The sequence below is a fragment of the Pteropus medius genome, unplaced genomic scaffold (genome assembly GCF_902729225.1).
Source record: "Pteropus medius unplaced genomic scaffold, Ma_sr-lr_union100, whole genome shotgun sequence".
Classification (NCBI taxonomy): Eukaryota; Metazoa; Chordata; class Mammalia; order Chiroptera; family Pteropodidae; genus Pteropus; species Pteropus medius.
This window is the reverse complement of record NW_024350924.1, coordinates 9,516,177-9,542,613: the sequence shown is the minus strand read 5'-3', so window position 1 is coordinate 9,542,613 and position 26,437 is coordinate 9,516,177. Positions and strand designations below refer to the sequence as shown.

The 26,437-nt window shown below is 46.8% G+C and overlaps 1 protein-coding gene across 2 annotated transcripts in view; it reads left to right on the top strand.

The window, feature by feature from the left end:
- Positions 1–26,437, top strand: part of NOTCH2 (notch receptor 2) — a 142,828-nt gene that overhangs the window by 51,911 nt on the left and 64,480 nt on the right. For both annotated transcript variants that reach the window (XM_039841353.1, XM_039841354.1), the window contains exons 3-5: positions 6,709–6,968; positions 9,978–10,313; positions 18,838–18,960. In XM_039841353.1, the coding sequence (XP_039697287.1) occupies positions 6,709–6,968; positions 9,978–10,313; positions 18,838–18,960 (719 nt within the window). The remainder of the gene's footprint in view (positions 1–6,708; positions 6,969–9,977; positions 10,314–18,837; positions 18,961–26,437) is intronic.

Sequence of the window (26,437 nt, the reverse complement as noted above, 5' to 3'; positions counted from 1 at the left end):
CCAACAGAAGGAAATGGAACAGCGTTCCTGGTATTCAGAGCCTCCTCTGGGAACGATATTCTTTCAGCTTCCAAAGCTGGAGAAAGGGATGGAACGGGAGGAGAAAGTCACCGAGAAACGTGAAAATAAGCGATAGACGCCCTGCGGGAGGGCGGCGCGCACGCGGCTTGGGGAACAAAAGGCCTCTGTTAGATTTACTTGGTTATTTTTTTTTTTAGAAAAAATTTTACATAGACCTTTATTCAAGATGTAGGCGAGTTTCCAAACACTTGACTGGGGTAACTAACTTAATAGAACTAGAGATCCGTGAGGGAACTCGGATGATTAGCCATGTTTCCAGCATCTAACCAAACTCAGCGTTGAGCCATCTCAAGAAGAGAGCCAAACAGCTCCTGTTTTCAGGCAGCGTCTTGATTCCCGCTCAGATTAGCAGGGTATGTGTGTCCTTGGGTTGCATTTGAACGGGGATTGGCAAAGTTGAAAGGTCTCCTGCCTTAGGAAACAGGGGTCCTTTATTTCCAGCTGTCTCACTCACCGGCTTCTCCCCTTCTGTCCATGTCTGTGATTCTGCATGGCCTGCGGGGGATTGACGGATAATCTGGTACCTCGGGATGCTTCTTAGGGTTGGTTTGGCCTGTGTTTCACCAGGCGGAGCTCAGCGTGGAGTTGGGAGGGGGGGGTATGGCAGATTTGGATTGAGAGACTGACTTTATCCATCACACGAAATTTAACCTGTGCCGGAACCACTTGCTTAATGGCAGGCACGTAGGTGTTCTTGGTATTCTAGGCTCCTGCACCAGGGTCTCAAGACACCCCCCTCCCCTCGGAAAATATCAGACGGGAGGCTGAGGGAGGCACGGGAAGGACAGCAGTGGCTTAAGTGAAGAAGAGCTGTCCAGGTAGAAATGGTGTAGTGCCTCACATGGCTCCGCATCTCCTGTTGGAGAGGTCACAGGTGGGCGAGCGGGTTTGGAAGAGGCTTAACGGGAGGGCGCAGGTTTTGAGCAGATCTCTGAAGCAAGGGTAGAAGAAAGGAAGGCACGTTAGAGACATAACAGATGGGAAAGCGTGACATTTTCGCTGGAAATTGGAAAGATTTGTATATAGAGAGCGGTAGACAAGAGTGTGGAAATAATCCGGTGTCCACATTATGGATTTCTAGCGAGTAAGCCAGGTAGCAGGAGTAGGGTAGAAAAGCAGAAAAGATTCTTAGGAACTTAGATTTGAAGGGCTGACCCTGAAGCTAGTTTCTGAGCAGAGAAGAGACATGATCAAAATTATGCTTCAGATGATGATTCTTAAGTAGTGTGCTTAGCTTCAGCAAGGAATGTCCTGGCTATCCTTATGGAGAGGTGTGAATAGATGCTGGGCAGCTCAGATAATAGGGCTGCCTGAAGATTCGCAAGACCCAGTAGAATACTTTCAGTTGAGTGCATTTTATGCTTTGATAAAAGATCTAGGTAGAGATAGAGCTATAGCTGTAGATGATGCAAAACTCGGGGAAATCGCTAGAATCACAGACAACAAACTTGGGGGCGTATCGGTTGGCTTCAGTGTCCTTACCCGTGCGAGAGCGGTTCAGACCACTGACTTCTGATACATGGCCCAGCACTGAAATTCCCCGATCATACAAATAGAGTGTGAAAGCTGTCTCCGTCAAGACTGAGCTCAGTAAAGATTCAGCACGGTGGGCTTACAAGGAACTGATTGGGTTCGAAAACATGTTCCACGAGTACAGGACGAGAGAAATGTGGCACGAAACTAGTTCACGTGGACAAAAAAAGCTCTGGGCTTTTGAACTGACTCTGTATTCAGTAGCACATAATAGTGTTTTGTGGCTCCTAAAAAAGTGAACACAGCTTTGGGCCGCAGTAGGAGAAACAAAGTGTCCAGACAGAGGTGATGGATGGTCCAGCTGTGGGCTGCACTGGTGAGAACACGTGTGCTCTGCCTTTTTCCATTTGGGGCCCCGCATTTCAAAGAGTTTTTTTTGTTTTTTGTCTTTTGGTTTTTTTGGGGGGCGAACTAGAATACCTAGTGGGGGGAGTAGGCTAGCTTCTTGCCGAAGTCCGTAGGCCCAGGAGTCTTACCTGTGTGTGATGCCTCTGCTCTGTGTCTCCTAGCCCAGAAATCGTACTCTTTCTAAGCTCCGAGGTTCTCCCACACAGAAAGGAGACCCTAATGTTGTAGGGAGCAGTACCCAGAGATGCTAGCATAAAATGCTTAGCAAATACATAACTCACAGTAGGTGCTTCAGAAATGTTGGTCACCATTATTATTACTATTGTTATCTTAAGCACAGAAGAGCCACTAAAATGGTGAGGAAGTCTGGAAATAATTTTATATGGAGGAATAGTCCAAAGCACTGAATCCTGGGAAAAAAAAACACACAGCGTCAACATAACTATCTTCACCTTCTCGAAGGGCTACATGTAACAGCAGAAGGCTTGCTCCTTTTTGTTCTAGAGGACGGAGATAAGCCAGTAGGTGGAAACTGTAGGGAGGCAGATTTTTTTTTTTAATAAGATATAATTCATGTAGTATTAAATTCACCTTTTTAACATGTATAAGTCATTGGATTTTAGTATGTTCACAGACATATGTAACTATCACCATGATCTATTTTCGAAACATTTTGTTCTGTCCCCCGACCCCCTCCAAGAACCTCTCTTGTCCTTAGTTGTCACTCTCCACTCCCCCTTCTAAGCCCCTTGTCACACTAATCTGTTTTCTATCTCTATGGATTTGCCTGTTCTGGACATTTCATAAAAATGCTATCATACAACATGTGGCCTTTTGTGTCTTGCTTATTTCACTTAGCATGATGTTTTCAAGGTTCATCGAGGTCATAGCATGTATCGGACCTTCATTCCTTTTTATGGCCAACTAATGTGTCGCCGTATGGCTATGTCACATTTTATTTATCCAGGCATCAGCTTGCGGGCATTTGGGTTGTTTCCACTTTTTGCCATTATGAATAATACTGCTATGAACATTCTTTGCAAATTTTTTGGGTGGACTTACGTTTTTAGCGATCTTGTGATGAAATCTTAGATGAGACCACTGAACTTGACTCGGGGAAGTCATTGCTCTTAGCACATAGTTTCCAGGCAACAATTGGAATGAAAATTTTGTTGCAAGGGGACAAGTGAGAAGTAGATGTCAAAGAAAGGGAAAATACTTGTGAAACTAGGCAGCAGTTACAGATGTCTGGCTGTGAAGGAAGAAGAATTTGCAAAACGAAATGGGGCTTAGTGAAAAATGTAGGTTAAAAGAGACTTGTACACGTTTTAAGGTAAAAAAAAAAAATAGGCTGATGTCTAGCCCTCTGGAATTCTTGAAATAAGAAATTAGGTCTTTATTATACCAATAATAAGTCTAGTTGCACCTAAACAGGACGTGGTTCTGTACGTGGCTTTAGGAGAGTAAGTCAGTCGTACCTCGCATCTAAGTACTGTCTCACTGGTAAGTAAACCCTTCTTTATGGAGTTCGAAGCCGCCGCGGTCCACATTCCGGTTACGGCTCTCATCCGTTTCCTGCTACTCCCCTTTTTAATCCCTTTCGTAAGAGCCGGTCCTCAGACGTGCCAGGGCTGTCCCCTGTCTTAGGGCTTTTGCATTTGCTCTGTCCTCTGCCTTGAACACACCTCCCCCCGATACCCACGTGGCTGGTCTCTCGCCTCGTTCAGGTCCTACATGTGCCTCTGAGAGGCCTTCTCTGGTTTTCCTATTTAAAACCAAAACACTGTCCCCAATTTCATACCTTATCCCCCTTTCCTGTTTATGGTTTCTGAGCTCTTAACTCCACCTAACAGATTATGAATTTTACTAATTAATTTTTTTGTCTTCTATTAGAATGTAAACTACGAGTTGAAGGATTTACCTAGCACTAAAACGCTGCCTGTCACGTGATAGGCACTTACTAAATGTTTGCTGCATGAATGATGAGCGTAACAGTCTGCGCGGAAACATGAGAACATTCTTTTTCATCATCATTAACATCATCATTAATAAGCAAAATCGATGTTATTTATAGAATTAGGCTTCACATATTCTCTTACTCAGGAGCTGACAAACTGTAAGGCACCAGATGGTGAATCCTTTCGTGGGCCATATTGTCTCAGTGCAACTATTCAGCCGTGTACTGTAATGCAGAAGTAGCCAGAGGCAGTCCGTGAATGAATGAGTATGCGTGTGTTCCACTAAGACTTTATTTATGGACGCTGGAATTTGAATTTCACATCATTTTCAGATGTCACGAAATATCCTTCTTTTAATTTTTCCCCAACCATTTGAAAACGTGGAAGCCATTCTCAGCTCACGGGCCAGGGGACCCGCAGCTGTAGTCTGCCAACCTCTCCTCTTCCTGGTTTCTTAAACACACCTTAGTTGAAACTTGTTTTCTCACACAGGGAGCAACAATGTAAATTAAATCCTAATAGATGATTCAGGAACACTTTTGTTTGCCCTCAGAACCTTTCATAGTATTTCATTTTTGTTTTCCTGGGAACCTTAATGTTTTCACGATGTGTTTACGATGCTGATATTCCCATGAGTCTGCATTCTCTGAGCAGATGCCATGTGATGGTTTTGGGAGGTGGTGCTGGCATAATAGTTCAGGAGCAAAGCTGGGCAAAGCCCACCCGTATTTAAAAGTTCGCCTTTATTTACAAGGTACACAATTTCCATGTGGGAGAATCTACTGTTGTCGGCTAGACTTCATCATGTCCAGAGGACAGTCATTGTGAATGACAGTTGTTCACTTTTCAGCATTATCCATGACAGATTTCCTGAATAAGTTGCAAATGCTTTTACTAATATAGCTCAGAGTTAATTTTAGCGCTGCTACATTGGCGATTTTTACTCCCCTACTTAAAAAAAAAAATCAGAAAAGTATTCTATTGTCAGATCAAGCTATAATTTAAATAATGCATCGTGTTTTCTCAATAAGTGCAAAAAGAGAAAACATGCTTTTCATTTGCAAAACTTTTTAATATAAGGTTTTTCACACACTTGATGTTACTTGATTCTGCCAACAACCGCATGATGTAAGTAGCCTTATTAACTATTCAGAATCTGAGAGAACTAATAGTCGGCGAAGTTAAGAAACTTGTCCAAGGCCCCGGCACCAGGACCCCAAGCAGGCGCACTGACCACCTGAGGTACAGACTCCTCGCCGTCCTCGCTGGCACCTTCAGCCGGCCTCTGGTCCCCGTGCCTCACCCTCTGCTCACCGCCTCCCCTTCTCTAGCTTCACCCGCTCGTAAGATGCTCGGCGCCCTAACTGCTCCTGGCTCTGCCACGCTGAGTGACTGTGCACAGCTCTGGGAAGGGGTGGGGTGGCTGTGGTCGCTTATGTAACAACTTGCCAGCCCTGTTTCCTCCTCCAGCCATCTTAGCTACCGTGTGATTCTTCGGGGCATAGTCTCAGTTCCCTAATATCTGGTCCTCCTTTGCTCCATGACCGTGACCTCTGAAGACCTCACCTTGCCAACCAATGGCTCATTGAACGTCTCGGACGTGGTTGGCAGAGACGGGAAGGAGTAGAGCATGAGCCCAGTCTGGGCGACTGGGGGAATGTGGACACACCGATTGGGCACAAGGTGGGAGCTGGTTTTGAGGAGGAAGATTTGGGTTTCAACGTGTTATCTTTAAGGTAACGGTGGAACAGCATTGTAGATATAGTTTTCTATCCTCCGAAAAGCAAACCGGAGAAATAAGTTGAATCAAGTATCTGGGGCGACAGCGAAATGCTAAATTTTATAGTTAGAGTCGAAGTCACGTTCCTTGTAGTTGCTTCTCAGAGGTCCCGTTTAAATGACCTCTTCGTTGTGAAAACGGAGACTTTTCATGCCTTTCTAATGCTGTTTAGAGAAAATTGTCATAACTGTCGCAGTTTGGGATGTGAATCAGCGGGGGGCACATAAAATGCTCCCTCAAGACGCCATGTGCAAAATGTTATCCGAGCGTCTGCTTGAATTGTTTTTCTTTTCTTCACTGTGGTGTCCGTAGGGTAACCTGGATCGTTTTTAATGTTATTTTAGCTACATTTTGTGCTTTTTTATTGGGTTAAAAGAGCTGCCTACTACTTATGTATTAACATATTTAAGTAAAAGTAAAAAAGCCCCGTCAGCCCTGCCCCTTCCTGCACTTCCCTTTCCTCTCTCTTGCAGTCTCAACCCCAAACATAACCCAGAAATCTAGCTATAGATCAATTAACGTCTCAATGGAAACAGGAAAGGCAGGGCTTATCGTTTCTTGATGCTTAATTGAGAGAAGACACATGGGCTTTTACATCATATTTGAAATTGGAGGGGATGGAGGGTCAGTCCATGCATCATCGTGGAATGTCTTCATCCTGTCAAATGGCTTAGTCAAAAGGAGAAAGCGAATGAGTTTAAACCGACAGCTCTCAATAGCGCTGCACAGACAGGCGCTGTCACACCCGTCCAGCCTGTAGGGACCGGAGAAAAGCTGCGTTGTGTTTTGCCTGGCCATGGCAGTCGTGCTAGATCACTACCTGGTGACCTGTCACCAGCCTAGACCCAAAAGGACATGGGAGTATGTGGTTAAGTTCGAAGCACTTCTGCTCCCAGAGTGAGCCAGTGTCACAAGTCACAGCCTAGCGTTTTCTCGGACGGACTGCGTCATCCTGTAAGGTTTTGGACGTAGCCGGCGTTTTCACGGACTCCGCTCTTTCCCACGCAGGTGTCCAGAGGGCTTCGTGGGAGAGTACTGTCAACATCGAGACCCCTGCGAGAGGAACCGCTGCCAGCACGGTGGCACGTGTGTGGCCCAGGCCCTGCTGGGGAAAGCCACGTGCCAGTGCGCCCCGGGGTTCACGGGCGAGGACTGCCAGCACTCCACAACCCACCCCTGCTACGCTTCGCCCTCCTGTCGGAACGGGGGCACGTGCCGCGTGCTCAGCCCGGAGGACTACGCGTGCACCTGCCCAGTCGGCTTCACAGGTACCCCGGACTCGGGCCCGTGCTTCCTGTCCTCAGCGGGCGCCTTTATTTAAGCGTTTTTGATCTTGAATAAAGACATCGGGCTCTTAAGGGTCCCCCGGCTCTGGGGCGCGTTTGACACCGTGGTGAGGAACCGATGTCCCAGACAGCTCCACGAGCTTCCTTCTGAGAGTTTTAAGAGGGGAGAAGGGGAAAGAAAGAGAGTCAGAGTCTCGGGGGTACATGACTCTCTAAAGTACGCCTGTCAGGAGCAGGGATCAGAACCCCTTCGCCGTCCCCAGCGGAGCAGCCGTCCGTGCCGTTTACCAATCACTTGCTTCTCGAAACGTCCTCTTCTCCCTGGACGCTCGGGGCTTCCTGACCGCCGAGCGTTCCTTTGGCCCGCGCCGCCTCGTCCTCATCCATTACATTCTCGTGTCTTTGTCTTCGTGAGTTGCTGGCGACTCTCCCAGTCGCCCTCTTCGCTCTCCCTGACCCTGACGTTCAGGCTCACGGTTCTGTCTATTTCATATTATCCTTGGAAATTCAACAGGTGCCCCAAACTCAACCTGTCGACATTGATGGGTGATGAAACCTCCCCGCCTCGTTCTTACCCCACTTACTCAGTCACACGGCCCCCTCCCCTGAGTACCTCTCACCTGTCTGCTCCTCCCCATTTCCCTTCTGCCCTGCGATTGAGGGGCCCGTCGCCTCTCACCTCCTAACTCGCTTCCTTGCCTTTCCCATCTCCCTGTCTCGTTCACCCGTCACGTTGCCATATGTTTAATTATAAACGCAGCTCTTCTCACAGACTCGCCTGCTGACAGTGCCTGATGACGCTCCATCCTCCACAGGGTCAACCGCGAGCTCTTACTGCTTCCAGGGCCTTTCACGGGCTAGACCTTACACCTGTTCTCAGCCTCAGCTCCCCCAAGCACCTGGCTCTAGTCACGCCGTCATTCTCAGCATTTCCTGCTGCCTCCATGCTGTCCCACACCCCTTCACCAGGAACGCCCGCTTTAGAATCGGTGATCGCCCTATGTTATTTAAGCTCTGTCTTAGGGGTCCTTTTGTGGTTCCTCCGGGTAGTTAGCCTCTGTGAACCGTGTTTATTAAGTTAGATGAGAAAAGCAGAACCGTTCACCATTTTGTCCCCACTGCACCAACAATTCCGTCAACCTAATAAGCAAAAAATGAAAAACGTGCTCAGAACACGAGGCTGGCCCGCTTGGTTTGGAATCCTTGTTCTATTGCTTTTTCATTAAAAGGTCTTGGTAGGGGTGACACATTATCTCCATCGCGACTGACAGCCCTGATGCTGTGAGTCACTGAAGAGTTAGCGGTTAAGAGGTTAATTTCCCCCCGATGATCAGTTTTGAGCTGTTTTGCTCGACGAGGCGAGGGGAGGGCATGCCAGTGTAAAACGTTTTCATCCTGACCAGCGGAGACGGCAGTAAAGTCTTCTCCACAGTTAAAGTGTCACTCTGAAACGACCCCCGAATTAAAGCTCCTTCCCTTTGCCACCGGAAGGGTTTCTTCTTGACGTTCTGCAGGCTTCTGACCTCCTTTGCACACGCACCACCTTCGTCTCTCGCCTGAGGCATCACCGCAGGTCAAGTTCACCCTTTTGGTTTTGCGATAGCCTCAGACCCTTCCTAGCCAGACCTTGTTAGCTAATCTCTTCTCTTAGATGAAGAAACAGGGGCAGGAAGTGAGCACCTACACCACGTAACACTTACGGGAAACCAAGGTCAGGGACCTTTCTGTTTCGGTTACGGCCAGCACTGCAGTACACGTGGTTGCCAGAAGCGGCCGTGTTAACCTCGCTCCACTGTAGGTAAGTGCCTCTCGGTGGAATGAGAGGTGGCTTCTCTCCGCTCAGCACCCCGAGATCTTCGTGCCGTGCCCAAACTTCTGTTGCACCTTTCCCCTTTGATGGGCAGAGAGCACTTTTGTGTGCTCACGTGTCGCCACGTTCTCTCTCTTAGAAAAGCTGTCGTGGCTCTCATTTGCTTCCCTGTGGGGGTCAAAGATTTGGATGTTCAGTTTGACAACCGATGGGAGTTTTAGTAAATGCAGGGGGTTCTCACTCCTTCAGTTCTAAAAAAAAGCTTACGCCAATGACAGCCAAAAGTCACATGAATACCAAATGTATTAGTAGCACGGGGGTGTTTTTCCTCTCTATTTCAGAGAATCTGCTTTGCTTCCTTTGAGTCATGCCCAGTATCTGGCACATCAGTCTTCCTGCTGCTTCTGGTACTTTCCTACCTGGGAGAGTCCACAGGAGTCACCTTTCCAGACAGCTTCTAGTTTTGTCTAGGTGTCATGTACCAGGAGTCAGGGGTTCTTCGTCCTCTCCGAATGCATCAAGCAATATTTCTAGCAAGACCACAGTTAATAAAGCCTCCAAGAATATGTGTGCATGTGTGTTGTGTTTAAAGGAAATAGAAGTGATATCGTTTCTGTCTTCTAAGAAGTCTGTCTATCCACGCTCTATGTGGTGGAAAATGCCAGGACCTGTTATTCATTCAAAAGACAGGATTCGAGAGCCTGCTACAGGAATACAGCCCCTGCCATTGGGAGGGAGGGAGAGGCTTGGGGAGCTGAGGGGGACATTAGGATAACTTTCAGCCGCGGTGACTTTTGAGCAGAGTTGTCACCATAGTGGGAGTCCGCTAGGTAAACAGAAAGGAAGATGGCATTCTAAACTGAGGAGCAGCTCATGCAGAGACGAGGAAGTAAGAGACAGTGGTTGGGTCCAGATCCTTCTTTGCTACAGGGACCGATGGAATCCTCAGGGCTGTGCTTCACCACGAGCCTTTGTGTCTCGGCTGAGGGTCCTGGAAAGTGCCTGTAGCACATGATCCGGGCGGGGGGCTCTGCTCTGCCTCCATGTCAAATTCAAAGAGCTTAGGGATTCTCCACACGACAGCTCCCTGATGTCACCTGCTGGGTGGGAGAGGGGGTGGCGAGCTTGGGGCTGACTGCCATTTCCGTGGGCAGGGCTGAGTTCAGTTCTCGCTCCTCCAGGGAAGCTTTGCCAGTGGACTGACGCCTGCCTGTCCCACCCCTGTGCAAACGGAAGTACCTGTACCACCGCGGCCAACCAGTTCTCCTGCCAATGCCTCGCAGGCTTCACGGGACACAAGTGTGAGGCCGACGTCAACGAGTGTGATGTTCCAGGACAGTGCCAGCATGGTGGCACCTGCGTCAACCTGCCCGGCTCCTATCAGTGCCAGTGCCCCCAGGGCTTCACGGGCCAGCACTGCGAAAGCCTCTACGTGCCCTGCGCCCCCTCCCCCTGTGCCAATGGAGGCACCTGCCGGCAGACAGGCGACTTCACTTTCGAGTGCAACTGCCTTCCAGGTAAGGAGTCCCCAGCGTGTCCTGGGGTCGGGAGACGCAGCTCCTACACAGGAGGAAGACGGCTGGTGTGGCCCTTTAGGAAGCACCCGTCTCAGCAGAGGAAACGGGGAAGCGAGAATTTTGTGTGAGGCGGGTCGCTGGCGAGGGAGGAGTTTATGGGCCCGCCGTGCTGCGTAAACGGAGCAGGGGTAATTGAACATGTCGGGGTTTACGATGATGAGCGGCTAGGAAATTGTTTATTGTCCCTTTTGGAGGAACAGTAAGAAAGAAGAGAAACAGCTGAGGGGAAGGGACAGACGAGCATATGGCATGGGAAGGAGCACAGTGAGAATGAGCCCGGAAAACGTGCATGTGTGGTTAGTGACACTTTAAAGCGAATTAGCAGTGACAGCTGGCGATCAGCTTTCCCACATGCTCTTACCTCTGACGGGATGATATTTCCCTATCTACCCACCCATGCTTCTGTGATTTTCCTTGGGCTTCTAGCTCTCTGAATTCTCTCCAGGTCCCCTCTGTGACTTCGGGGTAACCCTGCCCTGACTCAAAGCTAGAGAATTTTGGAACTAGGGTGGAGGGTGGGGCGGGGCGATGCTCTGTGAATCATTGAGCGCTTGTCGATGAGTGCCGATAGGTTACGTACGGCACAATCGTAAATAATCTTAAAAAAAAGCAAAAAGAGGAACAGCGTGTGGGAGCTTGGAGCCCAGTGCCGTGGAGATGGCGGGAAGGGCGAGCCCGGCCAATCCACCGAACTCAAAAAGGACGAGGAGGCTGAAAACCGAGAATTTTGATTGGGAACAGAACGCAAGCAGCTGGAGCAGATGAATTACTAAGCAACAAAGATTCTGTATTTATACAAATATCCTTGGTACAAACCAGAAGGAGGAAAACTGTAGAGGGGAGTAATGTGCCAAAGTAAGCAGAATTGCCTCAAAAAGAGGCTGTCGTAGCTACTCTTCTGAACGGGAATCTTAGATTCCGGTGTTGTGGATGCGGGTCACACGTAGTGGGGTTGTGTGTTTTTTCTTTTGGGCGGGGCTACAGGTCATACGTTGGTCCTGGGTATAAAACCAAATGGTAATTTATTTATTTTGTTCAGTAAAATTTGACCGACTGTCAGCTGCCTTCTAGGCGCTGAGCTATGTGCTTAGGATAGAGCAGTACACAAGACACTGCTACATAATAGAAAACATCATGCTGTTTAACTGCAAGCCACGAGAAGAAGCTATTGTCCTATTGCTTTCAGTTTCTCTTTCTTCGAAGAACAATTGATGCTTTCATTCTAGATACTAAGTACATTTTTGTTGACATAATATTACTGTTATCCACATCATCTTGTAGAAAGAATAACTAAGAAATATCTCTTCACTCCTGTTTTCCTTTTAAGGGTTAAGGAAGGAAATAGAAACGTAAACAATTTAATTTTACACATATTCTGAGTGTAACCGTTCTACTAGTCTACAAGTGGCTAGTAATTGAAGTTACTGTGATTTGCTGTTGAAGGCCAAGTGTGTTTTTCAGTCCCCAGAGAATTACTTTTAATAGTTGCCTAGAACAAGAGGTTGATTTGGCAGCAAAATGCTGACGGGAAGTGAGAGAAGTCAATAAAGGAAGTTTTTAGCTCAGAGAGAGTGATTATTCACTGCCATGGTCTCTGCATTGTTATCCATTAGCCACGATAAGAACCTTAGGGAATTCTGAGAGTATGTCCAGGAAGGGATCTGTCAAACTGGAATAGTGTCTCCTCCTTGAGAAAGGAAATAACCAGGGACTCCACGGCTGAGAGGTCGCCAGGGCTGGTAGGGTGGAGTTAAATCTTGGCTCTCTCTTACACGCTGCTTGCAGTTTAAAGCAAGACAGTTATTTACTCACTGATGAAGCAATGTGTGTGCGTGGGGGGGGCGGATTGGGATGCAGGGGCCTGGGAGAAGATTTGGCGAAGAGAAAACTAACATTTATTTAATGCCTTGTATGAGTCAGGCACTGTGCCAGGTACTTCTGCAGCTTTTAGCTCATTTACACGAATCCTCGGGGATAGATAGGTATTATTTTTCGAGTTTTCCCCGGTGAAGTACCTCAAGTTTGGAGATGCTAAGTGATTCAGCCAAAGCTGACATGGTCAGGCTGAATCCTGACACCCAGACAGGTCATTTCTGACGCCTGTGCATCTTGCTGCGTCTCCCTGCACTCCTTGTCTGCCCCTGAAGGTGCTTTGAAAACGTGTAAAACTTTTTGTTAAACACTTTGAGGTGTTGTGTTAAAAAAAGAAAGGTTCGTGTTATAGGAAAAAAGAGATACTTCTAATTACGATCCAAGAGTATTTGTTACATATCGGCCTACGTGTGACATCGTGCAGACATTTAAAAATAGTTAAGTAGACTAGTTCTTGCCTTCCGGGGTCCCGTGATCTATAAAGCAAATGGTATCAGCTTGGACAACGTATAGAAGGAAATTTTAAAGAGCATTTAAAACAATAGATGATGTAGTAACATTAGGAATAAATTCGTATTTATATAATTTGTAAGGTTTTTGTGCTCATCGTTTTTAATGTCCCAGGCGAAGTTCGGAAAATGCTAACTTGATTCCACACAGGAGAACGGAGCCCGAAGATTTCCACACTGCAGCCTAGGCCTTCCCTCCATTGCCCTCTGCACCACTCCAAATGATCACGTGACTGAAATGTTACTTAGAGTAATAATCGCTGTCAGCGTAAATAATAACTCTTTTATTTGAGCAGAATCATTATTTTAGTAGCAAAAATGGGGCTACTGAGTCAGCAGGAGGCAAAGTAGCTCGTTAAGGTACTCTGTGCCTCCCAGCGGCTGCTTCCCGTGACACGCCAAGCCTTTGCACTTTTACTCGAGGCCCACTCCGATCACCCCGTTTCAAACCGTAACCACCCCCCAGGACTCCTGAATTACTGCTTGCTCTCGTCTACTTCGTCTTCCCTTCTTCTTTAACACTTCTCTTCTTACTGGATAATTTGCACTATGTAATTTACTCCACGTGTCTGTTGTTTCCGGTCGGTCTGTCCACACTCTGCCCCATCTTCCCCGCTCCATTCGGGCCCTCTCACTCTCCTCCCGAGGTCGTGCATCCTGGACCCTGTTCCGCCTCTCCTGGCCTTATGTTCTCTAGTACCGGAGGAGAAGAATTTTAGAGCCCTTTCCAACGCTGAAAGTCGGCGGACCCCGGATAAATTAGTGATTATGTTTGAATGGTTAAGTTATAGCTCTTGTCCTGCGAAGGGCACTGTAGTTACTTTAGTGTTATCGTAAGATTCATGGGGAGAGAATTAAAAGTGCAAAAATGACTCATCTTATGTGACCAAAAAAAAAAAAAAGAAGTATTTCTCCATAGAGGGAAGAAAACAATATATTCAAGAGAGAACTAATAAAACCAAGGAACCATATTTATTCTTCCTGGATCAGCGAGTTAATAACCTAGAACTTCGCGAGTGGCCACTAAGCGGCGTCCTTAGCAGAAGCCCCGAGGATGGGCACTCGCCAGAGTAGTTTAGAAAATACGTGAGCGAGTCATTGACTCCCAGGATTTTGGGGTTATGGCCAACCCGCAGGGTGAGAACGAGTTAGGCTGGTTTTGTGTTTGTGGATGTTTCTCGAAGCAGCGCAGGTAACCCCAAATGCGTGGGTCCCTCGAAGCTGCTGGCCGCCCCTTGCGAGTTCACACTCGGATGGGGCGAGGTGCTGTCCCCTTTTCTTTCTCTCCCACACCTTTCCATTCCCCTGCGATTTTTTTTAAACTTCATAAAAAAGCTGTCTGATCTGTCTTCTCCAAACAACGAAGGTTTATCCTTTAAACCACCCCCGTGCTTTATAGGCCGCTTAGGCGCAATATCCCTGTGTCGTTGAAATAGAGCTTAAGTATATTCTGTGGCTTTTGTCTCTGCTTTTTTGTTGCTGAGCTTAAAAACTGGTAGAAATAATTCCTTCTCGCATTCTCGTCCAGGGCATGTGACGAGGGTGTTATACTAATCGTATCTGGGCAGGTTTTTCTGGAGCAGATGCAGAAGCGATCACCCCACTTTCCAGAGGGCATTATTTCAGCTCCTTCGACTTGGGCCCTAGGTCCAATTTCACTCCATAGTTCTGTTTCCTGTTGGCCCACACTGCGTGGTTCCGCCCGGGTGTCAGAGGCACCTGTTTCACTGAAATGCCTCCTACATTCCCGACCCGCCTGGGGCCAAGAGACCCTCGAAGACCTTTCAGCAACCCGTGCCCCGCTAGCAGAGCGCTGATCAGACCGATTCTGTATTCATTCGTCTGTCGCAGTAGAGACTCTCGTTTGAACCTTCCCTCCCGACACCCAGCTTAGAGTCCGGCACGAGGCTGAGACTCAGTGAACGTCTGACGAATGAATGAATTGGCTGCAACAGAGAAGAGAACTTCTGTGTTGTATAACGTTTTACAATGTCCCGAATTTTTTTTCTTTCGTGTCCCCTTACTCATTTCTGTGACTTCTTTAGGGACAAAGTCAGACGGGGAAGCGTGGGAGAGGATGAGGGAGGCAGGTGGGAGCAGCGGCCCACGTGGGTGGCGGGGCTGGGGGACACCTGAGCCAGTCTTGGGGGTCGGTGAGCCCCTCTGAGCCCACTCAGAAGGCGGAAGACGTGTGCCAGGAAACCAGCTGGACAGAGATGGGACCAGGTTGCCTTTGTGACAGGCTTCTTCCCGGGGCGTCGGGGTAGGAGGTAGCCTTGTAGACTTCGACCTTCTTGCCCTTGTCCCATTCTGGGTACCCCTGGTGTCCCCCACGCTCTTTCATCCCTGTGCACCAAAGCTTTTCCTGAGGACTTTCGGCCTGGCCCGAGAGCATCCTAGTGCGCCACCTCAGTTTCCCCTTTCTGTGCCTCTCCACCAAGCCCGTCCACCTTCGCACCCCACAGAGCCCGACGGTGGGAAGATGCGGACGCTGTTCTCCGGTGGGGGGGCACGCTCAAAAGACTGCTCCCCACCCTCACTGTCATTATTTATCAGTTTTGTAACAGCACAGTCTTAAAATGTTCCTTCTAAGTTTAATTTCTCTCCTTTTGGCCTTTTAAGGACGTGAGTTGCCGTTAAGCGTAGACCCTTTTCAGTGCGGTCACGTGAGCTCTGTGCGTCTGCTGCACACACCCACCCACAGGTCTGGAGACTTGTCTGTTTGCCTTTCCCCTAAAACCTTAAAATATATTTTAAAGAAGTGATTGCACTGTAACTTATTTATATAAGCCTTACCCCTTGCTCCTTTGGGTAGACTTTCTTGCAAGAATTTGCTAGCTATTTCCAAAAAGAGCTCTCTATCTCTATTTTTAAAGCATAAATTCTGTCTTAACTTTGGAGGAGAACTGATTTGGCTTGAGTTTTTCTCAGACATGGGAACTTTAGACCTAAGGTCAGTTTTTCAGATCATTCAAAGAGAACTCTGAGCTCCCAGAGAGCATGCTGATCGGAACTGGGAAATGTACTGACTCTTACCTGTTAGCCATGTAATCTTGGATAAGTCAGCCATATGGCCCTCAGCTTCTTCATCTGTAACAAGACGATTAGAGTAGATAGTGTCTAAGGGATGCTTTGATCCTATTGATATATAATAGTATTAGCTAATATGTGCAGAACACTTATTGGGCATTGGGTACGCTACGTGCTTCTCCCCTTAATATGAGAGCTTTGAGATACTTTGCATACTGTATAATCAGCTCTTTTAAAGTGTGCAGTTCATTGGTTTTCAGTATGTTCGCGGATATGTGTAACCATCACCCCAGTCGATTCAGAACTTTTTTCACTGATAATGTCGAGCATCTGCTCACGTGCGAAGTGGCCACTCGTATACCTTCTTTGGAGAAATGTCTGTTCAGATCCTTTACCCATTTTGTAAAATTGGGCTAGTTGTCTTTTTATTATTATATTACGTATATTGTATTTTTATCGTTGTAAGACTTCTTTTTATATCCTAGGTACAAGTCCCTCATCAGATATATGATTTGCAAATATTTTCTCCCATTCTGTGGGTTGTCATTTTACATTCTTGATGATGTCCTTGGACACCCAAATGTTTTTAATTTTGGTGAAGTCCAGCTGTCTATTTTTTCTTTTGTTGCTTGTGCTTTCGGTCCTATTTAAGATAGCTTTGCCTAGCCCAAGTCACAGAGATGTACTCCTCTGTTTTATTCTAAGAGTTTTTTCATTTTAACTCTTAAATTTTGAGTTCACTTTTGTGCACGGTGTGACGAAGGGGGTCCAGCTTTATTCTTTGGCATATCGATATTCACCTGTCCCAGCACCATTTATCAAGTGACGTGCTTTTTATATCTAACCCATTTAAACGTTAACACAGTGCTTTGAGCTAGGTCTTGTTGATTCCTCGGCGGGGGCGCGGGGAGCTCTCAGTTATCTTGCCCATGTTCACTCAGATGTTGCATGGCAAGGCTGAGAGCTGAACCTAGGCCGTTTGACCTGAGAGGCCATGCCGCAACCATGCATCAACGCTTTTGCCTACCTGCCTTCTCACCTACCTACCTATTGGCAGGGAAGAACTACCTCAAAAATAGTCATAAAAAGAAAACAGTTTGTTTCTTGCATGTCGTGGTTATGCTCAAGTGCTTCTACTTTCTTAATTTGTCTGTGGTTGGTGAATTCAGTTAGTTGTAGCATTGGCCAACATAAACTCAGGGTCACAGTTTCAAATCCGTAGTTTGGTTCCAGGGCTTCCTCACTTCCCTGATACCCTGGTCACTGACATTTCATCATAGTCACCAGAGAGATCAGGTTAGAGAGAGGATGACCGTTCCAGTTGTAGAGCATCACAAGAACCACGGTCCAGGTTCTAGCAACGTTGGGCCAGGAGCCTTATGTCCCGCCCACACTCTAAAACTGTATCTTTGTCTTCTCCGAATGTTCCCATTAAGAGCGCTAGAGGAGAAGGAACACAGGCCTCTCGGTTCTTACACAGGGACCGCTGCTCGGGGGGTCCACGTAGCTCTGCCTCACTGTGTCGTAGTTAGGCGCGGGCCCACACAGTTCAACATTCTCTCACTCATTAGCCATTCGCAAGACCTCTTTGTAAGAACAGGATTAAATAGATCCGTGAGTAATACGATACATTTTTAAAAATCTGAGTCTATAAAAACATGCCTAGTCTTCCTCAAGCTTCCTTAGCGATCCGTCTGCTGGAACGGACCGAGCACCAAACACGAAGAGAAAAGAATTCTCTTCAGTCAGGCTTTCCGTCCTCCCGTCTTCTCTGGAGCGACTTCCTTCGGTCTCTGGGTAAACTTTTCGGCCACTTAGTTTATACTCACTTACATGACCGTCCCTGTTTTCGGGGAAAGCAGCCCTGTCCGGCGTAGCAGAGCAGACAGAGGACACCACAGCACCTGTGGTGAGGAGTGAGCACAGCAAGACGTGACCAGTGTCTCTTCCAGCCACCAGGCTGTGGACGCCCCGAAAGCGGACCCTCTTCCTCTTTTACTCGCTGTTACGTCCCCAGGGCCCGGTGTCAGGCCCAGTAAGTGCTGAGCGCGAGAGAGGAACCTTAAGGAACGTTCCGAAGAGGCCAAATACGTAGTCATACTCCAAACAGGAGAATGTTCAGCGAACGTGCTCTTGTTTTAAAGCTGGTAGCTTTCTCTTTTAATAGCTAAGGGATGTGGTAGCAAGGAGAGGGAAAGGAAGAAGCCGGCGTATACATTGCAGAGGAACGCACGGGGCAGTCGGGGTGCAGTGCGACGTGCTGGTTTCATTTTTCATAAACGGGGAAAATCCAGAGGAAGGAAGCAATGCTACAATTATAGAGAGGAGGAGGAAGAATGGAAAGGGTTGGTAAGTTTATTTATTAATATTTAGTTATTAATATTGCCAACCCATTTTCAAGTGGCTTTTTACATTTACATTGCACTTTATTCACGATGTGGCGCTTATAACAACCTAGACGGGCAGGCCGGGCAGGTGGAATCAGCCTCATTTTATAGACGAGGAAGCTGATTCAGAGTTTGGAATTTACCGTGTGTTCCATGGCTTATAGGTAGTGAGGTTGGAACCCAACTAATATCTTCAGACTTCGAGTTCAGAATTTTTCTTATGCCCTCCACCCCCACCTAGCTTTGCCAAACAATCATCCCAAGGAAAAAAAAAAAGGAATTAAAAAAATTTAATTAGATAATCTTTGGTCTTGGAGCTTGGAGCTGGGGTAAATCTAATTTTTTAGGACCAGAGAATAGCTGTCCTAGTAGAGATTTATCCCAAGTTGGGATTTATTTCATGAAACGCTTTGAAATACTTGTAACTGTGAAAGCAGGTCATTGGCATAATGAGTCACTTTAACTGTCTGGCCGTGCCAGAAGCGAGGGAAGACAGAAGATGGGGTGGGGATGTGATACGGTGAGGCCTGGGCGGACCAGCTGCTGGCTCCTGAACTGACTGACACGTGACGCCGTTGGCCGGCCGATGGCCACGCCCTGCGGGAGAGAGCCCGTCACTTCTCCCGAGTGACAGTTCGTCCTTTTCTCCCCTCCTTCCCCTGCCAGGTTTTGAAGGAAGCACCTGTGAGCGGAATATCGACGACTGCCCGAACCACAGGTGTCAGAACGGAGGGGTCTGCGTGGACGGGGTCAACACCTACAACTGCCGCTGCCCGCCTCAGTGGACAGGTACGTCGGGCAGGGTGGGGCAGGGCGGGTCCCCCAGGGCGGGGCCGGGTGGTACCCGGAGGCGGGCTCTTACGGAGGGGGCACCCTGCGCCGCCTCATCCTGTGTGTCCTCCCGTGTTCGCTTAAATGTGGCGGGAGGTGCTTACTGGGTGGCTGCTCGGATATCAGTGCTGTGCTAGGTGCTGTGACAGCCGTGACAGGGGGCGTTATCGACAGACCCCGAGGTCATCTGGGAAAAGCAGTGCATTGCCTAGAACGTAGCAGATGCTTGATAAATATCTGAGAAGCAAGAACATACTTAAATGCGAAAATATAAATGTTCCCACCACACACACACACATACACGCACACGCACATGTGCACGCACACACGGTAACTGTGAGGTAATGGATGTGTTAACTAATCTCCTTGTGGTAATTATTTTGCAATATATATGTATATCAAATCATCACATTGTGTACTTTAAACTTACACAACGTTACATGTTAAATATATCTCAATAGAGCTGAGAAAAAATAGAAACTACCACTTGTCACGTTTTGGTGTAGTATCAAAGACTATTCATCACTGTACGAAAATGCTATTAGAATACTCTTTCTTCCAATCCGCCCCCAAAAAGTAAAAATAAGTTACAGACTGCAGGAGTTCAGAGCTTACTGTTTGTTCACAGACAACATCCTCATCTTATTGTCGTGTCCTGTAATTATACAAAAGGGTGGGCAGGTCCTCTTGATGACATTATTTTTATGACACCCGCCTACATTTCTGTTTTTTCCTTTTTTGTATCCATTTTTACACATGAGACCAAAATAGAATTTTCTGCCTCTGACGTTAGCAGGATACTCTTGCTTAGTTTTACAGCCTCTTGGACGTTTTCGATGCCGTCTTAGGCAGATTCTCCACTTCTGCTCGAAAGTTAAGTGGTTTTATACAGACATGTGGTTCTAGTTTCTGTTATTTATCTAACTGAACGTGGAGACCATTAAGAACTGATCAAGTGATTAAGAACCGAGCCCTTTTGTCAGTTGTCGATGGATTTAACGTGGAACCCCAAGAATAAGTCACGTTCTAATGAAGAAGCCGCGGAGCGGGTGAGGGAAGACACGGTCGCCAGCACTACCTGCTGTTCTTATTGTCTCTGAGTCGCTCTCCCTTATCTGCAGCAGCTAATTATTTAGAGTACTTTTTAGAGCTGTTGACCATGAATAAAAAAAAAGATTTAAAAGGGTTTAAAACTTCAGTAACATGATTTCCCGGAAGGGCGCACATTTCTGCTTTTCACCCCCGAACTGACACGGTAACACTGGCCCACCGTGTCCCCCGGAGTGGGACTTCCCCGAGAATGTCCTCACGGCGTCGTGGTTCTGGGGCTCCGCTCCCAGCCCGCCACGCGCTCTCACTGTCTCTTCAGCTTCTGCCACTTTCTGGCAGATTTTTCAGAGGTCCCTAGTTTTTGTTTTGCCAACTTAAAAACCACTGTTGTTACTTACGTGACCAAAAAATAACTGAAAGGATTTGAATTTTGTCTCTTTGTAATGATCCTCGCAGTGGAACTGGGTGGGGCGAGCTACTTGTTGGGCACTCGACCCCATTCTTATCTCTCCTTGCCTCGTGAGAGGGTGGTTCCATGTGGCACTAAGGCTTCCGATGCCAGTCGAGATTAAGCGATCCCGTGACTTCTTTGCTGGTTTTTCTCTGATGCCACATGCAGTGTCCGGCTTTGGTATTACTGAGGAAGGCCCAATCTTTGGGCAAACTCTCCCAACGAAATGATATTTTGCCAAAATGTCTTTCCCCAGGATGTCGAAATGCCTGTGTTCTGGGAAAATCCTTGCGTCTCTTTCACCGCGTCCTTGTGTTTTCTGTAAAGGGTGGCAGACAGGATGGATGAGTTCAGCGTGGCAGCGTTTATTTCTTCTGACCTGCTGTCACGTAAAAGTGGCCCTCCACGGTGTCCTCCCTCTGGGCCAGTTCTTTGATCTCCAGTGACAGCCTCGTTTTTTGCCGTCCGCATCCCCAGCGGGATAAAGTCTGAGGTTCCTCGTGTCCGTGAAGTCCGCCCTGGCTGGAACCCGAGGTGCTGTCGGACGCACGGGAAGTCTGCTCGCCAGTCCGGCGGCACCTCGTATTCCAGCCATAAGAGCCGTCCCCAGTTCTCCTGTGTCCAGCACATTGTGCATCGCCGTTCACACCATTTCTTTTCTCTAGATTTCCCATCTCCACACCCCTCCCTGTTGTCCTCGCCATTTTTGCCTGCCTGGCTCAGGTTAAGTGGTTACGTCCCTCAGGAGGCCTCCCATAACCTCCCTCCAGCCTGAGCTAAGTGTTCTCTCTCGGAGCCTCTTGCCACCCCACACTAGTCCTGCATAGGGGAACACCAGCATTGCCATACGCTCGGGGTGATGGAAGTGTTGAACTGGGTACCAGAGCTCTTCCAGGCCTTTGTCCTCGGTAGCATGTCGCTGAGCCATTTACCATCTCAGCCCCCACCTCATTCTGAGAAAAATAGAAAGGAAATTTGGTGTCATGGGGTTCCTATTTCTATTGATATTAGGGCTATAAATTCAGATTAGTATTTTCCGTTTTATGCAAATTAATAAATGAGGTTAGGGGCTGGGAGGTAACTAATGTTTATTAACACCCAAATTAGGTACTCATTTCAGTGTTTTACTTTGCGTAATCTTTGTAATAATCGTATTAGGGGTAGAGTTTATTACATGTCCTTTTCACAGATGTTGATGCATATTCAGAGGAGTTACTACACAGCTTCCTCAAGGCACAGAGTAGTAGGGTTAGGGTTTAAATCTATGTTTGTTGAGTCTGTGCTCAACTCTGTGGTCTTTTTCCTACACACATTTACCCTGTGGGTTGTCTTTTTAATTTTTTCAAAGAACTTTGATTCTTTTTAATTGACCGAAAGTTCAATTTATAGTTATATCATTCGAGGATTGACTCTTTGCGTTTTTCCTTTTTAAAAATGTATCTGGTTACTTTGAGATTAGAAGTCAATATTAAGCGAATATTTTATCTGCAGTCTGGAGATTTTTTTCACTATACCTAAAAGCCTCGTTATAGCTTCGTTAGAGTTCCCTTACAGTTTCCAGCTGTAGGGTTTAAAGCATGAACCGTTTGGTCTGGCTTTGGATGCAATAGAAAAGGAAGCGTTGGAGTGGACTACCAGGAAAGGAAGCGAAGTCACCAGCTGTCTGAAAAAGAATGGAGGGGAATGTAGAGCTGACAAAACGGGGCATCGATTTGTAATAAATGGAGATTTGCCACGTCTTTCACAAGAAGAGACTGACGGAGGCCGTGTTATTTCGTAAGTGCATGTACACAGAAGGCTCGGTCTTCTGCAGTAAGTTCTGGACTTCTAGGTGACCGGAATTTTCCCAAGTCTATTTATGGTTTGATTTGGGGTAAATGAGTCAGCTCCCTTTTTTCTGAAAGCTTTATTTGCCATCCGTGGAACTGATATCTCTTAGTTACTTTATTGGGCAAATAAATGGTGCAATGCAAAGCTTTTCAGTTTTTCATTTACCCAGCAAATAATTATCAAGTAGAATGTTCTCGATCACGCTGTTTGATAAAGTGGCCACTAGCCACATCTTGCTGTTAAGCATCTGGCATGTGACTGGTCTGAATTGAGATGTGCCACAACTGTCAAATGCCTGATTTTGAAAAGAGAACATGAAAAAAAAGTAAACCATCTCTAATGTTTTAAATATTGTTTAGATGCTAAAATGATGTTTTAGCTACATCGAGTTAAAGCTAATTTTACCAGTTTCTTATTCCTTTTTTATAATATTAAAGCTAATTTTACCAGTTTCTTATTCCTTTTTTTTAAGTGCTACCAGAAAATTTAAAATTGCATCTGTGTCTCTTATGACATTTTTCCGGACGATGCTGCTTGAGATGTTCTATAGGCATTGCCCTTGCTGCTGCTGCCTCGGCTTATCCTCTCTGGTCCTGAGTGGCAGAGGGCGGACTTGTAAATATCCATTGGGGGGAGGGGATCCACTAGGAAAGTATGGCGGACGGTTCTGGTGTGGTTTCCACGTCAGTTGTGGGCAGAACTGTTTTCTAATCCAGCATGGAGCCCTTCTACCTGACGTGGCTGTCTAGAACAGTATTAGTTTGTACCTTCACTAACTGCTACTATTCCGGACGAGCTAAAGGCCAGGTGGGAGAAAGAAATGGTGTTGGGGGTGGGCAGATGCTTTCTGTTTTCATGGAACCCTGTTATAGAGGTAAGTTCCTTTACAGAGGGAAGTGGACCTGAGGATTTGATGAAGCCTGAGCACGGATCTGTTTACTGTTACTGTATTTGGCCCCAAACTATCTAATGAGAAAAGTTCTACTCTGGCAGATAGCCACTTAATGAAGAAAAAGTTACAAATAGCCCCCAAATTAATTAGTGTAGATTATTGTTCTGTCTATATAGATCGTTATTTGAAATTTCTTTTTAAAAGTTTGTTTCCTTCAGAATTAAAGTTGCCTCTAAACTCAACTCACAAATTCCACTCTGGCAGCTTTAGGTTTTGGGTTCAGTCCTAGGGCAGACGTGATTTATTTCCCTGTGCTTGTGATCAGCCCAGAAATGTAATTTCGGCCTGGGATAGTGCTTTGGGACACCAGGCAGGAGTGAACAATGGAAGTTAGGGGGACATAAGTCAAATAAAACTGACCGCATTTTCTCTCGGCTCTCCTTTATGACATGATGAGTCTGAAGGGTCGGTTAAGATTCCCTTTGCCGTTCCTCGCTCCAATGTCAGTAAAGTTTTTTGGCGTGCATCAGCAAGTACGTACCGCCAGAGACGGTGCCTGTGCTCCTTCTGTCTGGGAATGGACTCTTTTCATGGCGGTGTTTGATTTGTGAACTAAATGCCCCGTTTCAATCTAGCGACTAGTTGGTTACCAGCTATTCTCTAGGATGAGGCTTTTCTCGCAACCACTTTTCTGCCTTTTTTGATACTACAGGAATGGAGGTTTTTGGTAGAGTGGAAACTGTTTAATTATATCTGGAGAGGGGGAAGGTAGACAGGGGGAAATGAAATCATTTCTTCAGTTAAAAGCAATCCATCAGTCTGGGACTGCAAAGCGTTCTCGTTTGCATTCTGCACGGGGCATGGGGAAAACACAGCTCCTATTTTAGTTTCTCTGCTGTCAGCTCAGTCGTGAGGACCGGACAGCAAGCCCGCTTTCTGGAATTCTGCTTCCCCACCCTGGTTTCATTTTGCCAGCAGCCGGGCAAACCGCCAGAACGCTACCCTGCAGTACCCGCATCCCAGAGCCCCAGAGCTCGTCAGTGGTTGTGTGGGTGGGGACAGGGGTGAGCGGTTTCTTCGGCCCTCCACGAAACGCAGGCGGTGAGACTGACGGATCTCTCCTGCCCTGTGGTCCATGACTCAGTATCTGGCCTTGGCTGCTTTCCAGGCAAGATCCAGTGTCACTTGATGGCTTTTCAAGCCCCCACAGAGTGGCCGTAAGGTAGCCTCCATAACAGACAGTTACTGAGTGACTCTTATATTCCGTAAACTGTGCCGGATGCTGGAAGAGACACAAAGGAGACATGTAAATTCCTATCTTTAGTATATGTGCTGCCGAAGCGAGCACAGTAAATTCCTATTTTTAAAGAATGATCAGATTCGCTGGGCAGAAATCAGACCGCACATAACCACAGTAAGAGGTAGGAAGCGTGGATGCACGTGAGCTTGAACGAAGGCTGGATTAGAAATGGGCATCGAAGTACTCGGCTGGGTGGAGGAGATTGAGAAGAGTTCATTTCAGTTTCGCATCTGAGTAGTGGAAGAAGGTGGGGTCTGTTGACAGATGGAGAAATGGCCTAGAGTCGATGGTGGTTTCGAGGTGAGTTTTCCAAGTGAGACCCAGGAGGTGAGAGCAGAGGGAGGGGCTGGAGACGCAGATTTTCAGCCTCGCTTTCGGTTGCTTTGGGAACGTATCAGGTCTGCCAGGGAACGTGTGCCGAGTGAGGAGAACAGACCTGAATGGTGAGAAACGCTCAGACTTAAGAATAGGGGTGAGGAGGGGGATCCAAAGAAGGAAGACGAGAAAGGGAGATGCGAGAAGGTTGGAAAGAAGCTCCGCCCCCATACCATCGCCCAGTCGGGGCTGTGTTTTGAGACCGCAGCCTTGACTCAACTCTGAGTGCCTCTGCCGTGGCACCTGGACTGGGTTACTGCTCTTCCTGGTTTATGTGCTCGCTTTGCCTGATGGCGTCTCGGCCTCTGGAGGATTGGGAACTGGTCTTACTTTTGACATTCCCAGGACCAGTTTTAACAAAGGGTGGTTCTTGAATGGCTGACATCCAGGAGATTCAAATAGGAATGATTCTGCAAAGACTTAATCAGAATTTTCGAGGGCATCGAAAGTCTTCTAGTTTTAATAGAAAGGAGAGAGAGACAGGTTGCAAGGGGTTAAAGCGACAAGTGGTGTCGAGATTTTTCTACAGCTAAAAAAGGGAGAGAGGGCGATGCAGGGCGGTAGCTATAGGGGACAGAAACTTCATTCGTGGGACCGACCCTTGGACCTTGGCCTAGACTAAGAGTTAAGGCAGCCAGAAGGGGATTGGTTAATGAACTGGGTTATTTAGGAGGGGTTCACCCTTACGAGTTTTAGTGGGGCATGAATTAGGTGGAATGGGTGTTGGGAATGGGAGGGGAGGCAGATGGGAGGTGAGAGCTGGAAAGAAACACCCAGTTTGAGATCTTGGTGTTGGAACAGCGACGTCTCATAATGAGATCCAGAACGTGAGTTATGTCTGTGGGTGTGCAGGCCTGTCGAGCTGAAAAAAGTAAGAGCTCTTGGCTCCGATGGCCTTATCGGTCCCCAACCCAGATGTTGATTTCATGGGAGATGGGAGAGGAGAGTGAGGACATAAGCCATGTGTTTAAGTCATGCAAGGGAGTGGAAATTGCTCCATGAGGAAAAAAATAGTGGTGAGGTGATGTAAGTTATAGTATTTTTTTTTTTTCCCTTAAGGTATAATACATCTTTGGAAAAATTTAGATTTCAATCTGCTTTCTACTTTTTAGTGTCTAAAATGAAACCGTATTACTAATTATCTTTTCCGTAAGATGAAGAATAAGCATACTTTATCCTACATCTTTTCTTCACTTTCAGACTTTGTTGATATGATCTGGCATTTCAAATTCATATTATTGCATTATTATTGTTATTGAATTTTGAACTTATGCATCTTCTTTTAAAGTTATTCTTAACATTTACACTGTTTTATAATCCAATTTATAATATTTTAGACTTAGTTCCAAGTACGCTTAGAACACAACCTTTCGATTCCTGAGTTCTTTATTTTGATTTAATTTTTTAGTCAAATGAGTACTTCTTTAAGTATTTTTTTTTCCTCAGAAAAGTTACACTTTGGCACATCTTCAGAGCTCTTGGATATTTGAAAAATATCTTTTGATTTAGTCGCCTTCTTACACAAATGGCATGTTGC